This window comes from Ips typographus, linkage group LG5 (genome assembly GCF_016097725.1).
Source record: "Ips typographus isolate SLU linkage group LG5, UJ_Ityp_2.0, whole genome shotgun sequence".
NCBI classification, from domain to species: Eukaryota; Metazoa; Arthropoda; class Insecta; order Coleoptera; family Curculionidae; genus Ips; species Ips typographus.
This window is the reverse complement of record NC_138426.1, coordinates 8,472,678-8,493,100: the sequence shown is the minus strand read 5'-3', so window position 1 is coordinate 8,493,100 and position 20,423 is coordinate 8,472,678. Positions and strand designations below refer to the sequence as shown.

Sequence of the window (20,423 nt, the reverse complement as noted above, 5' to 3'; positions counted from 1 at the left end):
GAATAATTCATTTCAAACTATTTATACTGATTTGCCACTTTTTAACACTTTTAGTATTGTTGCTAACTTTATCTTTTTATAACAAAACGATTAGTTATACAGGGTGTGCAGAAACTGATTACTCAAACTGGTAACTAATGCCTTCAATCACTTATCGTAAAACCAAATTTCAATTTGGACTTTTTAAAAACAATTAACTCCCTGTAGCTATATACAGGGTGTCCGAGCAGAATTTTGACCCAGTCCTGAATGTCCAAAAATATTCGCTCTATATCACTGTTGGTCAAAATTTTGGGACAACCTATATTTTTTGTTTTTCGGTTTTTGTACCGGATCAACTACAATAGTTTGGTTTTAAAAGACTATTTTAGTTAAATACGGCAACGTTGCTCATTCTACAATTTACCATCTCGGGAAAATTCAGTCATAGACTTGGTAACTGTCAAATACAACTCCATAAAGCTCATATAAACTAAAACAATCACCTAAAAAGCGTTGTAAGTGATAAACTACGCTACATGTAACTTTTAGCACTTATAGCTTTATAAGTTAAATTTTGACAGGTAACTTGTCTATTTTTGACATCTTTAAATCTGTCACACAGGTGGTAACTGTCAAAAACCTGCTTAAAATCACTGTTATAGTTAATACAGTTGTAAATCATATATTATTCAATCAAATGCTTTTGTAGGTTCAAGAGTAGAAACTGCATGGACAGTCGTGACGTGTATCTGTTTATTTTGAGCATTTCAATCTGTCATGAACTTAAAAATTATCAAAATCCTCTCTATGAAGCTATAGAATGACAAAACGTTTATTAAACCAGTAAAATCTGTTAATATTCACATAAAATGTTTTTTAGAGTTCCATGATCAGGAGTTTGGACAAATGTGTCGTAAAGCTGTTTTCTTTGGAGCTAGTTCCATATATCAACATATTGGAATCTGTCAAATACCATCAATAGATATAAATTTAAAAAAAAAACATGCTCAAAAGCAATACAGTTCTAGTTTTATAGGTTCATGTGTTGAATTCTGTTTGTTTTGAGATAAAATAGCAAGAAAAACTTCAGAAAAACGTAAAAAATTTGTGAAATCTGGCAACTTTTTTAAGACGCTTTTGGGAACATTATGTCATTTAAGGATTGGCAACCCTGCATTAACAAATAGGGTTTCTTTTTCTGTTTCTTTAGACGTATTTTGGCGTCAGTGTTTGCAATGCCTGGCTCATTTTAACTCATTCTGATGAAAAAGGATGGTCTATGTTACTACAACTTAAAACTCAGGTTAATACTGCCCAAGGATGGTGCAGATTGCTGAATCCCATAAGCGCAATCTTGCCGGTATCGGCTTGGGCCGGTGACGATTTTTACGTCACCATGGGGCCGGAGATCTCGCGTTCGCGCGATTGCAGTCGATCATTCACGAATATCGAATATCTTGTACATAGCGTCTCGGGCGAATATTTAGCGTATTGTGCGCCCGAGGACCCACTGTGACGTCAGAATTCATTCGCCGCCGGAAAAAAAATCGGCCGATCGAGCAATCCTTTACTGTTTACCGTCCTTGAATATTGCCGCCAAAATTTTGCTTTAACTTGCTCCAAAGTGCTCTGGCTCGAGTTACTCTGTGGTAGTAAATATCAGAAACGAATCGTGGTGAAATTATGCTCCTTTATCAATCAGGTGAAATGTTTTGAAAGAAAAGCATCTTAACACGTGTTTTGTGGAGCTACACACCGCACTGAAACGAACACTAAATGACACGACAAATCACTGTCATCTGTCAATGGCGACCATTTTGGCGTTATAAAAAAAAAACGCTTAAGTTTTGCGCATTACCGACGCCCCCGGGCCCCCAGATCAATGCTATTTCGGTCGCGACAGTGCCCTCTCAGTTCCGTTGCGTACAGCGCGGCCTTTCGACCGATTATCCAATCGTAATCGGAATTAGTATCGAAATTTGGCCCTCTTTTTGAACACGCGTCCTTTAACTTTTAAAATTAGTGACCTTAGTGCCAAAAAAATGTTAATTCTAGCTTTAAGAGGGTGTTAAGTGACCAGTGAAATGACGGAAGGGTTACAAAACCCTCCTGCGGGGTCCTACGGCCCCCACAGCCGCCCAGCCCCCTGTACTGATGAGGGGCTAAGCACTAAGAAAACCGTAATCGTGCTCATGATCATCGGTGCTTGCTTTGCCATTTTATGGCCGAAAATCTTCTATCCCATGTTGGTGGGCAACACTGGTGGACGTATGAAGCCCCATCGAGGCGATATAGGTAAGTCTTTATATTCACCCTCCTAGACCTCAATTTCACAACAATCAACCTAAAAACAGGTTGTTGTGACGTTATATCCGAAGTCGACTTGGACACTATAAAAATCATGTCAGAGCTCTGCAGCACCATAATAGAATCCAAGGGGGCGAAGCCCCTCACAGGCAATGAGATTGTACAACAGTGCCGTAGGGCCGTGCTAGAAACGTGCGGTATCGATATAGCCGCAGCCCTACAAGATCGAGTCAGTTTGGGACACTCAACCAAACAGATTTTGGAGGAGGTGCGCTCTTTGAACGGGTCACTGTGCCTAAAATACCATTTTGGGGTGTCCCCCTGGCAATTGGGGGTGCCCCGTAAGGGCGCCGGCGCCCTAGCAGATCCCGTTAATAGTACGTGTTTGTAAGTTTTGATGGTTTTACTAACAATGTTTGTGGTTTGGTCTGATTGATGAAGAAACGCTTTACTAACCCTTCTAATGTCCGTTTCCCCAACTAGTTTACTACTAAGTTTAGTTTAGACTGGGTTATTTTGCACTTGATCTGTCCCAGTCAAACCTGAAGCTTAAGTTGTGCTTAAAACTTGGAAGTGTCGAGGAAGCAAGGATGTTGACTTTGACATTCATTCAATTTCCTGTCATTCTTCTTTGAAATTGATGTCTAGAAAACAAAATGGCGGTCATGGATAAAAGTGATACCGCTGAGAAACAAACTAAAAATCCAAGACATTGTTGGAATCTCCTACTGTATTAACTCTTTAGGAGATTGTTTATGAAATCCCACAATATGGACAGTATCAAAATGGCGTCATGTGTCACTTCTGACCCAAGATGGCGGGTTAAGATTTTCATTTGTATTACTGTATATAATACACTATGGCGGATATTATAGAAGCAACAATGTTATTGCTATCAGTATTAACAACAAAATGGCAGAGAAGATTCAAGATGGTGACCTTAAACTGAATTTGTGTTATTTTTTAGATATAAGACAAGAAAGATCGTCCCAACTACGTCCAGCCGGCATTCATCCAGCTTTCAGGGAACGTGGTCGTGCTATTCCAGAGGCTGCCGAATCTTTACCGATCCGAAGAACTGCTCCACCGCCTCGGATAATCGAAGGTCGGGTAAGTCATGAATTTTAGCTATTTATAAAGACAACTATAGCACATAAACACGTTTAGTGTTCAACATCAACAAACACAGTCACCCGTCTAAATTTATTTGCAAACTTTATCGATGCTATTTCGGGACTGGAAAGAGGATGTTTGGATTATATGACAACGTATCCGTGCCGATACTAATTTATACTAGCGGATTTCATATAATTTTGATTGATACAGAAATTCAGAATTGGGTGTGTGTTTGATAGGGTGTAAACGTACCCAAAAGTGGTATACAGGGTGTCTCAAGTTTGACGGTTTTACGGGGTATCTCTCTTGGGTGATCAAATTTTTTTTGCAGCTCAGAAACACCAAAATTGTCACCAGTGTCTTTCAAACTGTCTTATGAGTCTTGAAAGTATTGCAAAAGATTCTGTGGTGGTCAGAAACGCCAAAATAGCATTAGTCAATTCTGATACTTTAAAATGTCAACAGAAGTTTGAAAACTGTTTTCAGTTCTTGGATTCTCAAAGTTGACTAGGTTGAGAGAAAAGTTGGTTAAGTTTAAAGCCCTCTAGCGGCCAAACGGTTTAACCCACCAAGCAGTGTTGTCATATCTTTAGAAAGCCCATTTTATTGACTGTCTAGTGACGCACAAAAGTTGCTATAGTGTGTATCAAATAAAAAAGTTATTTACGTTTGAATGAAACATTGTACTAAAAACAGTGAAAACTAAATTTATCAAACTTTGACTCCCTCTAGCGGCCCAAACATAAATCAACTAACTAGTGTTGATCATTTCATTAGCTATCTATTGATGTATAAAAGAGATTGTACCAAATTGGCGAGCTATTTACGATTGCGTGAAACACACACAAATAAGTGGAAACGCCCTCTAGCGGCCAAACCGTTAAACTAATTAATCAAAGTTGTATATTTTTACAAAGCTCATTTTATTGGCTATTCATCGACATATTAGAGTCCCTACCATGTCAGTCAAATTAGGAAGTTATTTAAGTTCAAACAAAACAGTGCATGAAACGGAATTGGGTAATAATAAAAAAAGTCACGTGTCTTTTTATATTTTAAATAAATAAAAATCAAAGTAGCCGCCAAAAGTCAGGTGACACTTCACCAAAAAACGGTCAAAATGGCGGATTGTGTCACGTGACTTTGACCACCGCCCTCTGTACAAGAAAGCCTAGAATGTCACTTTTAATGGCGGCGTTAGAGGTTTTCGTTTTGTACACAAACCTATGCAGATGCAGTAGAAAATATGTTTTTTTTAATTTTTTTGTGTAGTTGATTAGAAGCTGTGAGTGAAAAATCAAAGAACGCTTCATTCCTGATCCAGATAAGTATAGATATGGCTTTTTATACCCAATAAAGTCCAGCCAAAGCAAGTTTGGTTAGAACCCTTTGTCCTGGAAAGTGCTACAAACTAATGTGAAAACTGCTCAATCAAAAAAAATTTGGAAATCCTTGAAGCTAGGTAAATGGGTTTTATATTATTACCAAGACCTTTCTTCTAAAATGTAAATGTTCCAATGGAACTTCTAAAAGCTGTCCTGTTTCTTCAGAGTAAACCTTTGTTGCTCTCAAAATGCTGGCGGCCTCAAAATGTAACTCACATACCTATGTATGTAAGAGGCAATAAGTTTACTGAATGAGAAAGCATATTGTACTAACCACTGAGTATTGTGTTGTAGTAAAATCATTCCAGTTCAAAGCTTTCAACCACTGTTGAGGTCGAGCAGGGTCTTTTGGAAAGTAAAAGACTGACACTTTTGGGCATTTAACCAAATTGCTTTTACAATTTGGCAAACAACAAGTGGACGGCATATTGTAAAGGCAATAGAATTTAAGTTAAAAAACCAACAACAAATTATAGAACAATGAAGGAACAATAACAATAGTGATAACACAATAAAATGAACACAAACTACACTTTCACTAGAACAATAAACATATAAACAACAATATATAAAAGCAAACAAAAATTACTTTGGCAAGTAATCCTAAGTCTTGACTTTAAACCTTAAAAATTAATTTAATCATCGAAAAACTCAATTTCCACAATACAAACAAATGCAAACTGTCAACCACTATTTCGGCCATATTGGAATTTTTGGCATGCACCTTCTTGGCTTTCTTGTATAGAGGGCGGTGCTTTGACAGAACAGAAAATTAAAAAAATTAAGGGCAAATAAAAATGGTCGGGAAAAAAATCACGTGACCTTGCAAAAACTGGTTGGAATAAAACAAACTAAAACGTGTCAAAATGGCTAAAATGTCACGTGATCTTAAAAAAAATGTTTAAAATTCATAACTATTGTCAAAACATCTCCAAGTTCAGCCAAGCGTCACTCGGTTATTTGAAAAAATATGAAGAAAGTGTAAAAGAAGAAAGTTGTAGGAAATATTACCCTTTACTTGATGGTACTAGGACACTTTGGTCCTAAAAGGCCTACCCAGGGAGATATTTCCGAAAAACGCATAAAAAGTGCTTTAATATAGACTCTAACCAAGTTTAACTAGGTTACACACGGTTATTTGGAAAAATATCAAAAAAGTGTACCCTGTAAAACAAACTATCGAATTTGAGACTCTCTCTATACTTGGGGCGTGACTAACACACTGATTGGTTGCAGCCGGGACCAATCCCAGGAATGAGGCCGACAATGGGTGGACCTGGTCACGTGGTAGCACCTTCTAAACAAGCCAACTACGGTTTTATGGGTGTGCTCATGCCGTTGTACACTATTGGATTTGTTATATTTTTTGCTTACACTGTAATGAAGGTAGGGTTGCACCGTCGCGTATATGAAATGTCAAAGAGTAATCAGAAGTTTGTGATAGTTGGTGTTCAAAAAGAAGCCGGAAAACCACTCGGGAGCTCCCCTCTACCCACCTTGTGACACCGATGAAGACTTCCGGCATGAAGTGTTTGAGCAACGCCCTCTATACTTTGACAGACCGAACAAGGACACCAGCAAAATAGGTGAGTCTCTTTTGGTTTTTTTTTATGGAAACAAAAAGTTGCTTGCTCTCTCTTTTACGCGCGTCCAGGACCTAAAGAAAGAGACGCAAGTAAGTTGATTTGTTTAATAAAATTTAAATTGCCGGGGGAGTATGTTTAATCGAATTAGGGCGTTTCCATTGTTCTGCCACGCCCCAACCACCAATAGGAGAAGAGGAACTGGACCAGTTGCGCAAACGGTTGCGCGACACCGAGTCAGCTATGGAACGTATCGTCAGCCAGATGGCGCGCGTGCCCCTCGCGGTACAGGTGCGCCCCCTATCGCACCTTCTACAGTAGGCTAGTTTGGGTGGTAGTTTAGATCTTCCATATTGGCTTTCTGTGTGCGCACGTGCGGCCTCTGAATCCCTCCTCCCCCGGCACACTGCGTTTTATTTTTGTTTCTTTATTGTGACGTCACTTGTCTGTGCAGTAGTGAACGCTGTGGCCGCCCTCCTGGAGGAGGTGAATAAAGAGATCGAGACGCACAAGTCGAACACTCCATCAGATTCGACCGCGACCGAACAGGTCTGATTGTGTTTTGTTTTCTTGCAATTAGTTTGCAAGTTATTTTAGTAACTCAAATAGCACAATTTTGTAGACGCTTCCCAGTGGTTTTAGTAACTTCCAAACACCTCATTAGTTTGTATTTTTTTTATGTTTACAGCACCTGCTTATTGATTATCGCATTTTTGGCACTCTCTCAACTCGGCTAGTTAATTTTTGGACGCCCAACCGTTCAAACGCCATACTAATAATAATAATCGCTATAACCTAAAGTTAGCCACGCAATCAGCTATTTTTGTCCCTGTATATGAACCGAATGGAAAATCAATTTTTTTATAGGAAATCATCAAACCCAATGGAAGTCTTCCTAAGGAGGAAGATCAAGGTTCGATCACCGTAATGGGCATGGAAACCACCGCCAGCTCGGAAAGCGGCAAGAAATGGTCACGGCCCGACTCACCAATGTTGCCACACCCTCAACCCATCCCCAAAGAACCCACACCGCCCCCACAGGTAACTGTCCTACCCACTTACTGCGCAGCCAACTAATTTTTTATTGAACGCAGCAAATCTTCCTGGAAACGGCTTTGCCGGCGCAATCGCAGCTCTTGGTGTCCGAGGTGGAGGCGCAGAAGGACTCGGAGGACGACTCGCCCGTAGTTCTGGCCGGAAAGATGACCTTGAGCGTAATTAGCCTCGATTCCGGTAAGTACAGACAGGCGTAAAACGTCAATCTCGCAGCCTCCCGCAAGTTTTGTTTCAATTGAAAAATCGTCGTTGTAATTGTTTATTTTTCTTTTGTTCGTCTAATTGTGATTAATAAACGATTGTGTTTCAGTTGTTTTTTTCTTGTGTCTCTCTCATTCTCTAATCTTTTGTTCGGCGCGCGTCGGTTATTTTAAAAGGACTCGTCAAAGCTTGCTGGATGTAGTCAGTCACGTAACTGATATGTTTTAACATTCACCATTTGTCAAAATGATTTTTAATTCCATTTAAGAAATTTGTTGATATTTTTTACAGACGACAATACAGCAAAAATTCTGTAGCTTACATCACCTGTTAACATTTGAACTTTGACATAGGGTCACGTGACTGTTTTATTTAATCTGAATTTTAACAGTTTAAATTTGCCGTTCCGCAACATTTTCAAATTCCAAACTGTTATGTCAGAATAAGTTGCAGAAAACTCTAATCTTACTAGCTTTGGAATCAATTAATATTGATATTGGACACCTGACAGTGTTCGCTATTAAAAATGACATTTTAAAATTCTCCTTATTTGACAATTGACATTGAATGCATCCTGTGTAAAAATAGGCACCGGCCACGATCACATCTCTAGTGGTTAGTCTACATTTGTAGTATTTACGTAAATCACAGCACTCTGTGCCTAATTTGTGATTGGTCAAAAAAAAGCAGATTTCAGCTTTCTGACCAATCATAAACAGTGGGGTGATTTACGCAAATGTTGCACACTTAAACTAACCATTAAAATATAACAGCAAAGAGAAAAGAAGAGCAATATCTCAAGACTTATTATATTTTTATATAATCCTACCCAACTATACTTTATATTTCAGTTCACAAGATTTTGAAAGAATTTCTACAAGCTGTTTAGCCACTTTTTAACATTTTTAATATTTTTCAACATAATTTAGAGTTTTGATGTCACTTTTAACCAATTTTAGTCAGTTGGCAACATGTTTAGTCAATTTTACAAGTTGTTTAGAAACTTTTGTACATTTTAAACACTTTTCAACATAATTGAGAGTTTTGAGGTCAGTTTTTACCAATTTCAGATATTTGGCAACATGTTTAGTCAATTTTACAGGCTTCTTAGACACTTTTGTACATTTTTAATATTTTTCAACATAATTTAGAGTTATGATGTCAGTTTTTACCAATTTTAGTCTTTTGGCATCATGTTTAGTCAATTTTAAAGGCTCGTTAGACACTTTTGTACATTTTTAATATTTAGCAACATAATTTAGAGTTTTGATGTAAGTTTTTACCAATTTTAGTTAGTTGGCAACATGTTTAGTCAATTTTACAGGCTTCTTAGACTCTTTTGTACATTTTTAATATTTTTCAACATAATTTAGAGTTATGATGTCAGTTTTTACCAATTTTAGTCATTTGGCATCATGTTTAGTCAATTTTAAAGGCTCCTTAGACACTTTTGTACATTTTTAATATTTTTCAACATAATTTAGAGTTATGATGTCAGTTTTTACCAATTTTAGTCATTTGGCATCATGTTTAGTCAATTTTAAAGGCTCCTTAGACACTTTTGTACATTTTTAATATTTAGCAACATAATTTAGAGTTTTGATGTCAGTTTTAACCAATTTTAGTCAGTTGGCAACATGTTTAGTCAATTTTACAAGTTGTTTAGAAACTTTTGTACATTTTAAACACTTTTCAACATAATTGAGAGTTTTGAGGTCAGTTTTTACCAATTTCAGTTATTTGGCAACATGTTTAGTCAATTTTACAGGCTTCTTAGACACTTTTGTACATTTTTAATATTTTTCAACATAATTTAGAGTTATGATGTCAGTTTTTACCAATTTTAGTCATTTGGCATCATGTTTAGTCAATTTTAAAGGCTCCTTAGACACTTTTGTACATTTTTAATATTTAGCAACATAATTTAGAGTTTTGATGTCAGTTTTAACCAATTTTAGTCAGTTGGCAACATGTTTAGTCAATTTTACAAGTTGTTTAGAAACTTTTGTACATTTTAAACACTTTTCAACATAATGTAGAGTATTGATGTAAGTTTTTACCAATTTTAGTTAGTTGGCAACATGTTTAGTCAATTTTACAGGCTTCTTAGACACTTTTGTACATTTTTAATATTTTTCAACATAATTTAGAGTTATGATGTCAGTTTTTACCAATTTTAGTCTTTTGGCATCATGTTTAGTCAATTTTAAAGGCTCCTTAGACACTTTTGTACATTTTTAATATTTAGCAACATAATTTAGAGTTTTGATGTCAGTTTTAACCAATTTTAGTCAGTTGGCAACATGTTTAGTCAATTTTACAAGCTGTTTAGACAATTTTGAACATTTTTAATATTTTTCAGCATAATTTAGAGTATTGATGTAAGTTTTTACCAATTTTAGTTAGTTGGCAACATGTTAAGTCAATTTTACAGGCTTCTTAAACACTTTTGTACATTTTTAATATTTTTCAACATAATTTAGAGTATTGATGTCAGTTTTTACCAATTTTAGTTATTTGGCATCATGTTTAGTCAATTTTACAGGCTCCTTAGACTCTTTTGTACATTTTTAATATTTTTCAACATAATTTAGAGTTTTGATGTCAGTTTTTACCAATTTTAGTAATTTGGCAACATGTTTAGTCAATTTTACAGGCTCCTTAGACACTTTTGTACATTTTTAATATTTTTCAACATAATGTAGAGTATTGATGTAAGTTTTTACCAATTTTAGTTAGTTGGCAACATGTTAAGTCAATTTTACGGGGTTCTTAGACACTTTTGTACATTTTTAATAGTTTTCAACATAATTTAGAGTTTTGATATCAGTTTTTACCAATTTTAGTCATTTGGCATCATGTTTAGTCAATTTTAAAGGCTCCTTAGACACTTTTGTACATTTTTAATATTTTTCAACATAATTTAGAGTATTGATGTCAGTTTTTACCAATTTTAGTTATTTGGCATCATGTTTAGTCAATTTTACAGGCTCCTTAGACACTTTTGTACATTTTTAATATTTTTCAACATAATGTAGAGTATTGATGTCAGTTTTTACCAATTTTAGTTATTTGGCATCATGTTTAGTCAATTTTAAAGGCTCCTTAGACACTTTTGTACATTTTTAATATTTTTCAAAATAATTTAGAGTTTTGATATCAGTTTTTACCAATTTTAGTAATTTGGCATCATGTTTAGTCAATTTTAAAGGCTCCTTAGACACTTTTGTACATTTTTAATATTTTTCAACATAATTTAGAGTTTTGATGTCAGTTTTTACCAATTTTAGTAATTTGGCAACATGTTTAGTCAATTTTACAGGCTCCTTAGACACTTTTGTACATTTTTAATATTTTTCAACATAATGTAGAGTATTGATGTAAGTTTTTACCAATTTTAGTTAGTTGGCAACATGTTAAGTCAATTTTACGGGGTTCTTAGACACTTTTGTACATTTTTAATAGTTTTCAACATAATTTAGAGTTTTGATATCAGTTTTTACCAATTTTAGTCATTTGGCATCATGTTTAGTCAATTTTAAAGGCTCCTTAGACACTTTTGTACATTTTTAATATTTTTCAACATAATTTAGAGTATTGATGTCAGTTTTTACCAATTTTAGTTATTTGGCATCATGTTTAGTCAATTTTACAGGCTCCTTAGACACTTTTGTACATTTTTAATATTTTTCAACATAATGTAGAGTATTGATGTCAGTTTTTACCAATTTTAGTTATTTGGCATCATGTTTAGTCAATTTTAAAGGCTCCTTAGACACTTTTGTACATTTTTAATATTTTTCAAAATAATTTAGAGTTTTGATATCAGTTTTTACCAATTTTAGTAATTTGGCATCATGTTTAGTCAATTTTAAAGGCTCCTTAGACACTTTTGTACATTTTTAATATTTTTCAACATAATTTAGAGTTTTGATGTCAGTTTTTACCAATTTTAGTAATTTGGCAACATGTTTAGTCAATTTTACAGGCTCCTTAGACACTTTTGTACATTTTTAATATTTTTCAACATAATGTAGAGTATTGATGTAAGTTTTTACCAATTTTAGTTAGTTGGCAACATGTTAAGTCAATTTTACGGGGTTCTTAGACACTTTTGTACATTTTTAATAGTTTTCAACATAATTTAGAGTTTTGATATCAGTTTTTACCAATTTTAGTCATTTGGCATCATGTTTAGTCAATTTTAAAGGCTCCTTAGACACTTTTGTACATTTTTAATATTTTTCAACATAATTTAGAGTATTGATGTCAGTTTTTACCAATTTTAGTTATTTGGCATCATGTTTAGTCAATTTTACAGGCTCCTTAGACACTTTTGTACATTTTTAATATTTTTCAACATAATGTAGAGTATTGATGTAAGTTTTTACCAATTTTAGTTAGTTGGCAACATGTTAAGTCAATTTTACGGGGTTCTTAGACACTTTTGTACATTTTTAATAGTTTTCAACATAATTTAGAGTTTTGATATCAGTTTTTACCAATTTTAGTCATTTGGCATCATGTTTAGTCAATTTTAAAGGCTCCTTAGACACTTTTGTACATTTTTAATATTTTTCAACATAATTTAGAGTATTGATGTCAGTTTTTACCAATTTTAGTTATTTGGCATCATGTTTAGTCAATTTTACAGGCTCCTTAGACACTTTTGTACATTTTTAATATTTTTCAACATAATTTAGAGTATTGATGTCAGTTTTTACCAATTTTAGTTATTTGGCATCATGTTTAGTCAATTTTACAGGCTCCTTAGACACTTTTGTACATTTTTAATATTTTTCAAAATAATTTAGAGTTTTGATGTCAGTTTTTACCAATTTTAGTTATTTGGCATCATGTTTAGTCAATTTTAAAGGCTCCTTAGACACTTTTGTACATTTTTAATATTTTTCAAAATAATTTAGAGTTTTGATATCAGTTTTTACCAATTTTAGTAATTTGGCATCATGTTTAGTCAATTTTAAAGGCTCCTTAGACACTTTTGTACATTTTTAATATTTTTCAACATAATTTAGAGTTTTGATGTCAGTTTTTACCAATTTTAGTAATTTGGCAACATGTTTAGTCAATTTTACAGGCTCCTTAGACACTTTTGTACATTTTTAATATTTTTCAACATAATGTAGAGTATTGATGTAAGTTTTTACCAATTTTAGTTAGTTGGCAACATGTTAAGTCAATTTTACGGGGTTCTTAGACACTTTTGTACATTTTTAATAGTTTTCAACATAATTTAGAGTTTTGATATCAGTTTTTACCAATTTTAGTCATTTGGCATCATGTTTAGTCAATTTTAAAGGCTCCTTAGACACTTTTGTACATTTTTAATAGTTTTCAAAATAATTTAGAGTTTTGATGTCAGTTTTTACCAATTTTAGTTATTTGGCATCATGTTTAGTCAATTTTAAAGGCTCCTTAGACACTTTTGTACATTTTTAATATTTTTCAAAATAATTTAGAGTTTTGATATCAGTTTTTACCAATTTTAGTCATTTGGCATCATGTTTAGTCAATTTTACAGGCTCCTTAGACACTTTTGTACATTTTTAATATTTTTCAAAATAATTTAGAGTTTTGATATCAGTTTTTACCAATTTTAGTCATTTGGCATCATGTTTAGTCAATTTTAAAGGCTCCTTAGACACTTTTGTACATTTTTAATATTTTTCAACATAATTTAGAGTATTGATGTCAGTTTTTACCAATTTTAGTTATTTGGCATCATGTTTAGTCAATTTTACAGGCTCCTTAGACACTTTTGTACATTTTTAATATTTTTCAAAATAATTTAGAGTTTTGATATCAGTTTTTACCAATTTTAGTAATTTGGCATCATGTTTAGTCAATTTTAAAGGCTCCTCAGACACTTTTGTACATTTTTAATATTTAGCAACATAATTTAGAGTTTTGATGTCAGTTATTTTAGTCATTTGGCATCATGTTTAGTCAATTTTACAGGCTCAACCGCGCACGCCGAATCAATAAAACAACGATCGTCTCTACGTCATAAAAAAAAACAGTAATAACTAACGGATCAAGCTTTAAAGGCCGCCCAAATAAAAATAAAATAAAATTTTCTCAATTAATTTGGAAAACAGTTTTAGCCACCGAGAACGTGCACGTTTCAGTAAATATCCCAATAAACCGTAAGAGAATCACAGTCGTAAAAGGTACGTTTGTTAGTTTTTCCCACCCCCTCTAAATGGTTTCAGTAGTAACTATACCCCCCACATTCAGGCTACTAACCTTAGTAAACCCAATCGCTTCTTCTACTTCTGACTACAAACACGCGCGTGCAACTGGAAGCACCAAAATAATTTTTTATTTACAGAAGATTCGGGTGGTAAAGAAGACGAAGAACGCCGAACGAGCAGCAGCAACGCGTCTGAGGAGTTTGAAAAAATCAACGTCCAAGACCTGGAGAACCAGGACAAGGCTGAAGACGATGAGTTAGTTACTTCGGTTCTGTTATTGTTTAACACTTAATATAATTGAATACAGAATCAGCCCTGTGGAATTGCCATCATCAGGTAATCTGGACGTTTTGGAGGAAATAAGACAGCAACTCCAGCTAGAAGACGACCTCCTGGAGGTGTTGAAGAAGGAGAGCGTCCCCCTTGAAACTTCGTCAGTCAGTGTTGTCGAGCAAGTTTTGCAGACCGAAGCAGACTCAGAACCTGACAACTTGACATCATTTGATGATGAAAAAGATCAGAAGGAAGAAACGTCCAGGCCTTCTTCGGGACGATTGTTTCGACTGGAGGAGTCTACAATGAAAGAGATCCTCCGCGAGGAGCTGCAACGCAACGATGACCTCCTGGAGGTGTTGCAGAAGGAGAGCGTCCCCCTTGAAACTTCGTCAGTCAGTGACATTGTCGAGCAAGTTTTGCAGTCAGAAGCAGACTCAGAACCTGACAACTTGACATCACTTGATGATGAAGAAGATAAGAAGGAAGAAACGTCCAGCAGGCCTTCTTCGGGACGATTGTTTCGACTGGGGGAGCCTACAATGGAAGAGATCCTTCGCGAGGAGCTGCAACGCAACGAGGATTTGGACGTGATAGAGCAAGTTATAGAAGAAATCCACTATGAAGATGATGATGATGAAGAAGATGATGAAGATGATTTTGAGGAGGAAGAACGCCGACTCCAAGAAGAGGAAAAGAGAGTAAACGGAGTGGCACACAGCGAAGGATCGTCGAGAAATGGGGCAGAGCCCAGTGAAACCGCTGCGGAAAATGACATTTCCGAGGTAAGTTTTTGTCTCTATCTAATTTGAATTTAATGTTATGAATACGTGTAGAATGAGCTGGATGGCAGTGATGAGGAGGATGACGAAGAAATCGAGGAAATAATCGAATACGTGGATAACACTGACGAGGAGGGAGAGGAGATAATTGAGGTAAATGGCAACGAGGCCCGAACGAACCGAAACGGTAACCATTAATTTTCATCTATAGTCATTATATTCAGTAAGTTTTAAATCAGACGAATGCTGCTCGAATGTGATTTAATAAACTATTTAAACCACACTCATTGAATTAATTTTTTTATTTGAGAATTTCATCAGATCCTTCAATTTCCAATCCAATCAAGTCTATTAACTATTTGAAAAAATTTGTCAAGAAGAAGGTAGCAGCAGGAGGTAAATTTAGTTTTCTTGACAATTGGCGAATGCGCCAAGTATTAGGAGTAACTAAAATTTACCTCCTAGCGTTTCTGCTCTCCTGATAATTTCCTCGATTTTCTGTCAGAAGTAAGAGGAGGTGAACTGCCTAGCTTTCTGTAATAATTGGATTTTCTAACAAGAGCACAGAAATAGCAGGAGGTAAATTTAGTTTTCTTGACAATTGGCGAAAGCGCCTAGTATTAGGAGTAACTAAAAATGTACCTCCTAGCGTTTCTGCTCTCCTGATAATTTCCTCAATTTTCTGTCAGAAGTAGGAGGAGGTGAACTGCCTAGCTTTTTGTAATAATTGGATTTTCTAACAAGAGCACAGAAATAGCAGGAGGTAAATTTAGTTTTCTTGACAATTGGCGAATGCGCCTAGTATTAGGAGTAACTAATAATTTACCTCCTAGCGTTTCTGCTCTCCTAATAATTTCGTCGATTTTTCTGTCAGAAGTAGGAGGGAGGAGGTGAACTGCCTAGCTTTCTGTAATAATTGGATTTTCTAACAAGAGCACAGAAATAGCAGGAGGTAAATTTAGTTTTCTTGACAATTGGCGAAAGCGCCTAGTATTAGGAGTAACTAAAATTTACCTCCTAGCGTTTCTGCTTTCCTGATAATTTCCTTGATTTTCAGTCAGAAGTAGGAGGTGAACTGTCTAGCTTTCTGTAATAATTGGATTTTCTAACAAGAGCACAGAAATAGCAGGAGGTAAATTTAGTTTTCTTGACAATTGGCGAAAGCGCCTAGTATTAGGAGTAACTAAAAATTTACCTCCTAGCGTTTCTGCTCTCCTGATAATTTCGTCGATTTTCTGTCAGAAGTAGGAGGTGAACTGCCTAGCTTTCTGTAATAATTGGATTTTCTAACAAGAGCACAGAAATAGCAGGAGGTAAATTTAGTTTTCTTGACAATTGGCGAATGCGCCTAGTATTAAAAGTAACTAAAAATTTACCTCCTAGCGTTTCTGCTCTCCTGATAATTTCCTCAATTTTCTGTCAGAAGTAGGAGGAGGTGAGCTGCCTAGCTTTCTGTAATAATTAGATTTTCTAACAAGAGCACAGAAATAGCAGGAGGTAAATTTAGTTTTCTTGACAATTGGCGAATGCGCCTAGTATTAGGAGTAACTAAAAATTTACCTCCTAGCGTTTCTGCTCTCCTGATAATTTCGTCGATTTTCTGTCAGAAGTAGGAAGGAGGAGGTGAACTGCCTAACTTTTTGTAATAATTGGATTTTCTAACAAGAGCACAGAAATAGCAGGAGGTAAATTTAGTTTTCTTGACAATTGGCGAAAGCGCCTAGTATTAGGAGTAACTAAAAATTTATTTCCTAGCGTTTCTGCTCTCCTGATAATTTCCTCGATTTACCGTCAGAAGTAGGAGAAGGTGAACTTAATGTAAATTAATAAACCATTTAAACCACATTAGATTTATTTCTTATTTGACAATTTCGCTTTTTGAACGTTACATTTTGCAACAACAAGGCGATTTATGTTTTACCACTTTAGTGAGTAAAGATGAGTTCACATCAACTACAGCCCTCACAGGCTGTACACTACCAATGTGACAGCTTTCAGTGCTGTACATGGCAGGAGGGCACAAATCTTGCCAAGGACTTGCTTTTGACAAAGATTCGGGAAAGTACACCCCGTTTTCTTGCAGGTAAGGATAAAAGTCAGAGCAGGCTGGTTTAGGGTAGTTTGATTGGTACTCTGTCTTTAAACCCCTGGAAGTTGTAAATGCGTGTGTTTGAAACTTTACAATAAACGCACGTACGAGTGAGGAACTGGTTTTGGTGCTCTGGACAAAGCTCTGCAAGGAAATTCTTGTTCAAACTGATTTTTGTCAAACACTGCAGTGTTGCCGCTTAGTTTTGAGGGGAGAGGGTCTTTCAATCCCTACAAAAGTTAGTTAGACATTTTACGAGTATCAGTTTTAATTAACTTTACCTTGTGCTTTCCTGTGGAGTTATACACAGTAACCAAATCTTCCTGGGCTTTAGCCAGTTCGATCTCACTATACTGTTTGAATTTCGCCCTATTTTCAGTCAAATAAATGTCAAGAAACTTGTAAAACCCCTTTCCGGACGGATTCACATCTGGCTGTATGGGTCTGAACGTTTCAGGCATTTCACACTGTACAGTGACAGTGTTGTCTCTGCGATGTTTTAGAGGGTGGAAAGTGTAGGACCCTTTCATTTCAGACACTGTCCGAGGCTTGACTAGCGGAGGTTGCCTAAAAATCTACCAATTTCTTGTTTCAGATTGAGTGGAGGAGAAAAATGTTGTGAGAGTAACTTGTTCCTGTTGGATTCGAACGAAACCCAAATCCTGTCTGATGGCTCGTCGATCATTGGAACAGTTTGTACTGTTCTTCTCTGTGTATTCTGCATTGTAAGTGGACTTGCAGTCGTTTCGTAGAGTTATGTCTCTTTGGAGATGTTCGGGTTTTAATCTTGCTTTGACTCTCTAAAACACACACACACAGGATAAAAACATAATGGCTTGGAATTTTTTTCAATAAACTTACACAGTCAAACTCCTGAGGGATGTTAGGGATAAAACTGTGATTTTTAGCGGTGGAAGACCGGTAATCTGTACTTTTTGAAGCTAGTAAAGGAGTACCATAATCAATGTGAAACAAGGAGTTTTGAGTGCATTTTAACGGCGTCGCCATTTTGACTTATCGATCAAACTATAACAGTAAAACAACCTGTTGTTATTCAACTAACCTCTAATTTAATGGTAAAACATCATGCTTCAACATAGTCAATAATTAGATCATCACCATTCAGTATAACTTCTTGATTTAGTAAAGTGTCTAGCGAGTCACTAACATTTTTAGACAACACTGTACGGTCCTGCTTGAATAAACGCAATTTTTTTCCGGTGCTTTTGTTGTTGTGGTTAGTCAATTTGCACTCACTAGCCACAGCATCAATCACACGACCCACGGTCCAGTTCTTTGATACAAAAACTGGCACAACTCTTTCAGAGCCCACTGACACGCTGAAATAAACTCGATCATCTGTAGGGATGGTTTTGGAGCCTCCAGCTTTGCTTTTCAACCGCATCAGTTGCACTTTAGTCACCAATTGTTTGTTTTTTGCCTTCTTTCTTGACTCGGCCAAACCTAATTCAACCGCACTCTTAGCTTGGGCAAACTGTCTTTGTGGAGCGTGGTACTTTTCCTTCTCCCTTTCGATTTCATCTAAAGACTTTGCCTCACACTCATTCACGTGACGGTGTCGTACACAGTAGTGTTTACCACACTGAGGACACTTTAAGGGTACTACACTTCTTTCCTTGCAACCATCTTCGCTACATACAAACACATCTTCGATTTTCTTCAGTTCAGGCACAAAACGCGACTTGTGCACATTGTCCTGATGCGGAAATAGGTGCTCGGAACAGAATACTAGCTGGCACAAGTGACACTGAACGGGTAAAAAGTCGAGCCGCTTGCAAGAAGGGTCGGCGCAGACTTTCCCCAAATCGGGCAACTCCATTATTGGTGCTCACTGAGGGCGGTGAGCATAATATCGGTCCACTTTTGTTCCTGCTCCTTGAGGGTGAGGTGCACGTCTCCTGAGTCTGCTTCGGGGTCAGTGAGCTCGTACGTGGGGACCTCAACGTCGTCGAATGGGAGCTTGTCAGCGCGCCAGGCGTCATCCACCAAATCCACAAAATGACCGTCGATTAGGACTTCGCTGTCTGACATCTGTAAGCAAATAGCTTTTCTACTTAAACTGGTTAGAAGTGAGTTGGAAAATGATGGTTTACAATGAATTTGGCTTGCTTAGAATGACTGTGCAACTTCTATTTTTGTTGTTGATTGTTATCCTAACCTACTCCAAGGTTGCCAGATCCCAGTAAAAATAAAAAAATCTCCAAAACATATTATAACTTGTTATTCCTAGTTTTTAATACATTTCATCAGTTTCTCTATCTCTTCCTTTCAAACTGCCACTTTTCTTCTCTGTTTCTTTAAAGATGACAGGTGAGTTTATTTGACACGTGCTAACTTGGTTACTATGACAGCTAAAAAATACGTTCAAAAGTCACAATATAGTCCGCAATTTTGACCTTCATTTAATCAAACACAATTTTCTTTCAAAAATCATAAATAACCGAGATATTAACCGGGAAATAGAGCAGCGCATGTGAACAAGCTTTTTATTAGTTTTTAAAGATGTCACAATTTGACAGCTCCTAACTGGGTTCCTGTGACAGTTAGGAGGTTCGTTCCAACGTCAAAATGTACTAAGACTTAGTTTTTATGAAAACAACACTAACAACTGAGAAAACTAGTCTAGAGCATTGTTGTGCACGACAAACTAAACTAACCTAAATTATGGCATGAAAAACGTTAACTTTACTCTCTTAATTTTGACAGCCCGTAATTCCGCCATTTTGACAGTTACGGATGTCTCGTTTTGACCACTGTGTAGCCCGTAAAATCCTGTTTAAATCCCTTACGTGCCCGAGTTATAGCAAATTCCTATAGTTACATAGTTATCGCATAAAGACACCGCCCTCTGTACAAGAAAGCCAAGAAGGTGCATGCCAAAAATTCCAATATGGCCGAAATAGTGGTTGACAGTTTGCATTTGTTTGTATTGTGGAAATTGAGTTTTTCGATGATTAAATTAATTTTTAAGGTTTCAAGTCAAGACTAGGGATTACTTGCCAAAGTAATTTTTGTTTGCTATTATATATTGTTGTTTATATGTTTATTGTTCTAGTGAAAGTGTAGTTTGTGTTCATTTTATTGTGTTATCACTATTGTTATTGTTCCTTCATTGTTCTATAATTTGTTGTTGGCTTTTTGACTTAAATTCTATTGCCTCTACAATATGCCGTCCACTTGTTGTTTGCCAAATTGTAAAAATAAAAAAAAAACATATTTTCTACTGCATCTGCATAGGTTTGTGTACAAAACGAAAACCGCTAACGCCGCCATTAAAAGTGACATTCTAGGCTTTCTTGTACAGAGGGCGGTGATAAAGATCGTAAAGTTGCTGTCAAACTTTGACAGCTCGTAATTCTGCCATTTTGAACACTGAGTAGCACGTAAAATCCTCTTTAGTTCCCCATGAGCTA

At 35.9% G+C, this 20,423-nt stretch overlaps 2 protein-coding genes across 9 annotated transcripts; one reads left to right on the top strand and one right to left on the bottom strand.

Annotated features, from left to right (window-relative positions):
* The first annotated feature begins 1,846 nt into the window (after nucleotides 1–1,846).
* On the top strand, nucleotides 1,847–15,183 carry LOC145729098 (uncharacterized). 8 transcript variants are annotated; one of them, XM_081979722.1, is made up of 14 exons: nucleotides 1,848–2,277; nucleotides 2,337–2,666; nucleotides 3,257–3,399; nucleotides 6,027–6,176; nucleotides 6,235–6,376; nucleotides 6,445–6,465; nucleotides 6,525–6,664; nucleotides 7,241–7,414; nucleotides 7,468–7,606; nucleotides 13,750–13,821; nucleotides 13,983–14,100; nucleotides 14,153–14,243; nucleotides 14,475–14,903; nucleotides 14,955–15,183. In XM_081979722.1, exons 1-14 carry the CDS (start codon nucleotides 2,067–2,069, stop codon nucleotides 15,096–15,098), a joined length of 2,304 nt encoding a protein of 767 aa, XP_081835848.1. In that variant the 5' UTR covers nucleotides 1,848–2,066; the 3' UTR covers nucleotides 15,099–15,183. The 8 variants fall into 8 exon arrangements, with proteins under 8 accessions (XP_081835849.1, XP_081835848.1, XP_081835841.1 ...); XM_081979715.1 differs by having other exon boundaries at nucleotides 14,153–14,903; XM_081979717.1 differs by having other exon boundaries at nucleotides 1,849–2,277; nucleotides 6,564–6,664; nucleotides 14,153–14,903.
* Nucleotides 15,184–16,734: 1,551 nt separating this feature from the next.
* Nucleotides 16,735–18,972, bottom strand: LOC145729807 (uncharacterized). The gene is made up of 6 exons (XM_081980727.1): nucleotides 18,076–18,972; nucleotides 17,851–18,002; nucleotides 17,619–17,789; nucleotides 17,271–17,564; nucleotides 17,098–17,219; nucleotides 16,735–17,047 (listed from the first exon to the last, which is right to left on the bottom strand). The coding sequence occupies exons 1-6, from the start codon at nucleotides 18,827–18,829 to the stop codon at nucleotides 16,786–16,788; spliced, it is 1,755 nt and encodes a 584-aa protein (XP_081836853.1). The 5' UTR covers nucleotides 18,830–18,972; the 3' UTR covers nucleotides 16,735–16,785.
* Between the last annotated feature and the right edge of the window lie 1,451 nt (nucleotides 18,973–20,423).

Bases quoted from the DNA above. Each gene is read 5' to 3' on its own strand.
- LOC145729098 (XM_081979715.1), top strand. From the start codon at position 2,067: ATGACGGAAGGGTTACAAAACCCTCCTGCGGGGTCCTACGGCCCCCAC. The intron at 6,177-6,234 runs GTAGGGTTGCAC...AGTTTGTGATAG, and splicing joins TTGCTTACACTGTAATGAAG to TTGGTGTTCAAAAAGAAGCC. The intron at 14,904-14,954 runs GTAAGTTTTTGT...GAATACGTGTAG, and splicing joins CGGAAAATGACATTTCCGAG to AATGAGCTGGATGGCAGTGA.
- LOC145729807 (XM_081980727.1), bottom strand. From the start codon at position 18,829: ATGGAGTTGCCCGATTTGGGGAAAGTCTGCGCCGACCCTTCTTGCAAG. The intron at 18,003-18,075 runs GATGTTTTACCA...TTGATCGATAAG, and splicing joins TATTGACTATGTTGAAGCAT to TCAAAATGGCGACGCCGTTA. The intron at 17,790-17,850 runs GTAAGTTTATTG...TGTGTGTTTTAG, and splicing joins TCCCTCAGGAGTTTGACTGT to AGAGTCAAAGCAAGATTAAA.